Genomic DNA, 6,000 nt, shown 5'->3' on the forward strand with positions numbered 1-6,000 from the left:
GTGAATCCACCCCTGTCCACCTGTACCCAAAGCACCAGAGAGGGAGTTTCCAGCCTTCACACTGCTTGGAGGCTTTACTCCAAGAGCCAGACCAGATGCTCAGACAGGGCAGGTACAGGGGATGGCTGTACCCAGGGTTTATTGAGAGCTCTATCCCTCCTGCAATCCCTATTTTCCAATGGCAGCACCATTTTCTGGCCCATCCCACCGAGAGGGTCTCACAGAACCTTTGGACACTGGAAACAACCCCAGCTTTCCTCAAGCCATGTCACTCATCCTGGGATGTTCAAAGCTTGGGCCACCTTTGCTGTCTCTGGGTCCTACAAATGCCCAATTTCTCAGATTCCTCATTGTCATCAATAGGTTCCTACATTAACCCCAGAGGAATGGGGTGAGATAATGGGATGACTTTGCCCAGTACTTCCCGGGAAGCAGCACATGGTTCCTGAAAATGCTGAATTTTCAGGACCCTTCTGAGTCTCTGCTCCCTTCAGTTCCTCACCTGGTCACACAGAACAGAAACCCACTCTTTGTAAACACAAACTGAAAAGTCCATTTGTGCACATCTCCATAAAGTTGGAAATAAGCTGGATCACAATTTGTACTCATGTAAATGTCAGCACATAAAAACCCAGGCTTGGATCAAAAAGACAAGTTGTAGTTAACACCCAGAGTAAAATATACACATTCCTTTCTGACCTTCATTAGCTTTCTCTGGACATCTGCTGGGCAAGAGAACTCCATCCATAACAGAAACTGGAGAAATTAAAAATCCTCTGAACTCCCAGATCAGTGCCTACACATACAAAGCCCTCCATTCCAAAGGGCACCCTCGGACCTCTGTGTGTGGGAGCCATCAATTAGATCAGCAAAGAGCAAACCCCACACAACCTGTGCAATGAGTTCAAGAGCAATAATCAACTTTTAGAAAGAGCAAAGCAAATGTACAGATTGGGCCACCTTTGGGACAGCTCTTCTTGCCCAGAGAGGAGTGGGAGGGAGCCTGGTGTTATTTCCAGAACAGCATGGCAGGGAAGCTTCATTCAGACAGAAGGATTGTATCAAATCCCTCCTTTCCCAGAGCCAAAGCAGTGATGTTTACCTTGTTTTTATGGCCAACCTTTACAGAGATAAATAAATATACACACATAAAACATGAGGGCTGCTGTACCACCGAGAGCTGTTATTTCCAATATGCTTTACACTACATGACTCACAAACCAAACTCACAGCAATGCTATGATCAGATTGGTGATTGCTCATTTTATCTGTACAGAATGGAGCTTTTGAAGACATTCAGGTTTTTAAAGATGGCTTCAACTCTCACTGAAATCCAGCCAAGTCGTATAATGCAGGAGAAATCCATGGCTGGCTGCACGCAGAGTGGGTTGTAGCTTCTCACTTTGGCCAAACACTTCCCAATGCTCTGTGAGGTGCAGGCTCTAAACTTGCAGCCCTATGTATAATATTTTTGTCTTAGGTTGAAATATTTAGCTGGGTGTGTGTTCTATCCCTGTCTGTCAGAGCTGGGGCAGTTCTCTGCTGTCCATGGGGCAGTTGTTTCTTTATCTCTCCCACAGCCAACCCTCCCTCCAGCAGATCTCTGCTGTCCATGGCCACTGAGTGTCCCTGCAGGGCTGATCCAATGCCAGCATCCCATGGGGAGATGCTCCGCCCAGGGGAGGAGCCAAGCATTCCTGCCTGGATCCAATCTGAGCCTGGCACAGCACAGCAGCCTTTGCCCCCTGCACTGCCAGAGGAGCAGCTTTCTGCTGCCCTGCATGGCCAGAGGGAGCCCAGGCCCATCTGCAGCAGCCCTGGAGCTGCAGAGGAAAACTCCCCCCTTGTGCAGGATCCCTGCTGCAGCAGAGCCACAGCTGGCACTGCAGGAGGGCTGAGCCCCCTGGGATGGGGCTGGGACCCACCCTGACACACAGGGGTCAGGTTGTGTTCTGACTCTGGCAGTGCTTTTTTTTGTTGTTTGTACTATTACATTTCTATTTTTACTTGTCCTAATAAAGAACTGTTATTCCTACTCCCACATGTTTGCCTGAGGGCCCCTTAATTTCAAATTTATAATAATTCAGAGGGAGGGGGGTTACATTTTTCATTTCAAGGGAGGCTCCTGCCTTCCTTAGCAGACACCTGGCTGTTCAAACCAAGACAGCTTTATTCCATGATTTTGTAATTGCTAAACCACAGGTCAGATTTCAAGTGAAGCATGACCTTTGAGAACCAAAAGAGAATTCTCATCTCTCAGTGTGTTGTTGTGCAGGGAGCTTGGCCCAGAGCTGAAGTGGGTTTGTGAGGCACCAGCACAAAACTGCCCACACAGAAATCAAGGAGAAGTGGTGAGCTCCTATTTGCACACTTCCAGCAGGCAGGTGTTCCTCGAGTGCCCAGGATGAACACTTATCCAGGCACAGAAAATTCCTGGTGGGAAAGCCAATCCAGCTGCTCCTCACGCTCAGCCCCAGGGGCTGTCCCAGTGCCCCTGACTGTTTCCTTTCAGTGCTGCTGGGTGGGGATGGCCCCCCCATATCTTGCTGTAATCCCCAGCATTGCTGAAGCACAGCCCACAGCCACCCCTCAGAGCACGGAGCTTCTCTCCAAACCACATGTACCAAATATACACTTGACCCAAAGTTACATAAGCGCCGTGCCAGAGCTATTTTTTAGTCAGACTGATCAGCGCTGCTATAAATCACCCCAGGATGCAGAGGCCAGACAAGATGTCACATTTATGTGCTCAGCTTTCTGCCTGCCCTGAGAAAACGTTTGTGATATGCCAACATATCTATTCCCTCTCTGCCTCCCCTGGTGTGTAGGTGCATGACTGCTGCTCAGCACTGAGCAGGCTCCAGCCAGCGCTGCCCGTGCCCACAGCAGCCTGGGCACAGCACTGAGCTGTCCCTGCCCCTGCAGCTCCTCTCACCAGCCCGAGGCACCACCGGGGCAGGGCAGAGAGGGGAGCCCCAGGTTAACCCCCACAGAAGGGCAGTAAGGGATCAGCCCAGCTCACCCTGTGTCTGCAGGGATGGCAGCCTGCTGCATGATCACTTGTCCTATCCTGGTTCAATGTCCTGAATAAGGGCTCTTATCTTGAGCTGCAGTTACAGCCCAAACACCTGCCTAAATCCTCCTGGAAACTTCTGTCCTAGCAGGATCCAGGAACAGGCAATTTCACAGTTTGATTGCAAATAACATTCAGCTTCCTACCTTATTCCTCATTATCCTCATGCTTCTCCTTTGTTTATTCCTCACCAGTGCTGCTTCAGCATCTCACAGAGCCAGGCACAGGCAGGACAGGTTTCTCATGCAAGTGTATACAGGAGGAATGTCAGTAACATTTCCTCCTCTGCTGAGTGCTCCAGTGCTGTCCCCAAAGCCACTGCCCATGCCGAGTGCTCCGGGAAAGCCACGCTGCATCCCTGCACCTGCCTCTCCTCCTGGGTGCACAGTGGCACCAGCCAGAGCTCACAGCACACACCAGCTCCTGGTTCAGCACAGCACAGAATGGGGCACGAGCTCCATTTCCAAACTCAGAGAGGGAATCACACTGACACTGCCAGAAACACCAACTCTGCTCATTCCAACACACGGAAACTTGCAGGGATTAAAGCTACAAAGATTGGAAGCAATAAGCAAGACCCTTGATTGAAATTACACCCCCAGTTGTGAATCTGTGGGGAACAACTTTAAAAAAATCAGCTTTCACAGTGAGTGTTTTAATTAGATACCTCACCTAGATTTTTTACATCTTTACAATGTGTTTCTCTATCCTGCACAGCATCTTTAAAACTCCCTTTCTACGTCTCTGAACTACTGAACCTGGTGAGATTTTAATAGAAATCCCTTTTCCGTGCTATAAAGAGAAGCATTACTTGAGATTTTAATTAGCAGTTGTCAGTGCTGAGCCATAGGAAATACTGGATAGTTTGCTTAACTTCTTAGAGAAAGTGCCTTTTGCTTTCTGACCTTCTGCACTCAAATGATGCAACACACTTGAGCCATTTGAAAACTCCTTTTCCGAGCCCAGCTCTGCGGGAGTAAAAGCCATTCCCTCGATCAATAGACCCTGCGCTGCTCCAGCCCGTGCTCACCCGGCTCGTTTGATGCAGGAATCGTGCCGCTGTCATTTACTGACCGCCGCTATCAATCTGAAAGGCAGCATTCTCTTATTACCATTTCCTTCCATCCCGTGCAAGGTGCCCCAGCTTTAGGCACACACAAAACTTAGAAATCAGATGCTAAATCGATTCAGTCTGTTGAGACTCCGTTTGCACAACAACAGAGGGGAGAGCAGGGGTCCGTCATGCAACTTCAGGCAAGGCGGGCACCTGCTCCTCCGAGCCTCCATTCACCGTCACCGACCCTACCCCGAAGGCATTAAAAAGCAGGAGAGCTGTTCCTACCATTCAGCTGCCTGTAGACGATGTCTTCTAGGAGCGAGAGCCTCTTCAGCACTGCATCCTGGATGGAGCTGATGCCGTGGGCTGTCAAGTTGGCCACTTCTGCCCTGGGATGGATGTCATGGTAGGAGTCGCCGCTCTTGGTCGTGATGGGTCTGCACTTGGCCAGGAAGAGGACGAAGCCAGCCACGGCGATCAGGTTCAACACCAGCAGGACTTTGACTCTCCTCAAAGAAGCCATCAAACTTCCCGAGGGGCCCCGCCAGCCGCCGCGCTGCCGGCAGGGCTATGGGAGCGGGCCGGCGGCCGCCCGCCGCTGCGCGCACATCGCGGGGAGCGCGTCCCGACCGCCTGGGCTGGGCTGGCCGCACGACCGCGGCGGAGAGCGGAGCGGGAGGGCTGGCGAGCAGCGGCACCGCTCGCCCAGGCGCGGAGAGCCCGCTCGGGACTATGACCCCGCAGAGGAGGCGCGGCCGGGGCCGCCCGCCCCGCTCCGCCCGCCGCGCTGCCGCCGCAACTTCATGCCCCGCGCAGGGCGGCCGCGCCGGGGCTGCGGAGCGGCCGCGGGGCCGAGGAGCCCTGCGGCAGCGCCGGCATCGGCGCCGGCATCAACGCCCGGCCCCCGCCCGCCTCCCGCCCCCGCCGGCCCGCGGGGGGAGCGCGGCCGCTGCTGCGCGGCGCGGGCCGAGCCGGCGCCCCCTGCGCGGGCGGAGCGGGGCCGGGGGCGGGCGGGGGCGCGGGGCGCCCGCCCCTCACGGCGCCCGGGGAGGGGGCGGCACGGCGGCCGCGGCGGAGCCCCCGCCCCGCGCAGAGCCGGCGGCTGCGGCAGAGCCCCCGCGCAGCGGCCGCGCCTGCGGAGAGCGGCCCGGCCCCGCCAGAGCCCGGCATGGCGGCCCGAGCGCCGCGCGGGGCCCGGGGGCTGCGGAGGGGCCGAGCGGGCAGCGGGGCCGGGCGGGGATGGGGAGCGCGGGGTGCCGGAGTGCCCGGGCCTTGAGGGGGATGTGGGGTGCGGAGTGCCGGGGCCGTGAGGGGATGAGGAGCGCTCGGTGCCGGTGCTGTGCGGGGATGAGGAGCAATGTTGCCGGGGCCGCCAGGGATGGGGAGCGCTGGGTGTCGGGGCCGTGAGCGGATGAGGAGCAATGCGTGCCGGGGCCGTGAGGGGATGGGAAGCGCGGAGTGCCGGGGCGCCCGGGCCGTGAGGGGGATGCGGGGTGCGGAGTGCCGGGGCCGTGAGGGGATGAGCAGCACTGGGTGCCGGGGCCGTGAGGGGATGGGGAACGCTGAGTGCTGGAGCCGTGAGAGGATGAGGAGCAATGGGTGTCGGGGCCGTGCGGGGATGGGGAGCGCTCGGTGCCGGCCCTGTGCGGGATGGGCAGCGCGGGGCTGGAGCGGGCGGAGATGGGGCCGGTCGCGGTACCGCGCTCGGGCCGCTCGGTGTCACAGAAAGTTTGAGCCCCCCGGGCGGTGCGTGGCCCTCTCCTGGACTCTGCTCCCCTCTTTCCCAGATGGCAGCTTTGTTGTCTCCCTCGGCACGCTGGCTTTCCCTGCTCGGCACGGAATGACAAAGGAAGCATCCTGCTTCCCCAGG

The 6,000-nt window shown here is 56.5% G+C and overlaps 1 protein-coding gene across 1 annotated transcript in view; it reads right to left on the reverse strand.

Annotated features, from left to right (window-relative positions):
• GALNT17 (polypeptide N-acetylgalactosaminyltransferase 17) overlaps nt 1-4,843 on the reverse strand; it is a 244,782-nt gene extending 239,939 nt beyond the window's left edge. Inside the window, exon 1 of the mRNA XM_059487044.1 lies at nt 4,416-4,843. Coding sequence (XP_059343027.1) covers nt 4,416-4,653 — 238 coding nt within the window. The 5' untranslated portion in view covers nt 4,654-4,843. The remainder of the gene's footprint in view (nt 1-4,415) is intronic.
• Between the last annotated feature and the right edge of the window lie 1,157 nt (nt 4,844-6,000).

Source organism: Ammospiza nelsoni, chromosome 21, assembly GCF_027579445.1.
Source record: "Ammospiza nelsoni isolate bAmmNel1 chromosome 21, bAmmNel1.pri, whole genome shotgun sequence".
Lineage (NCBI taxonomy): Eukaryota > Metazoa > Chordata > Aves > Passeriformes > Passerellidae > Ammospiza > Ammospiza nelsoni.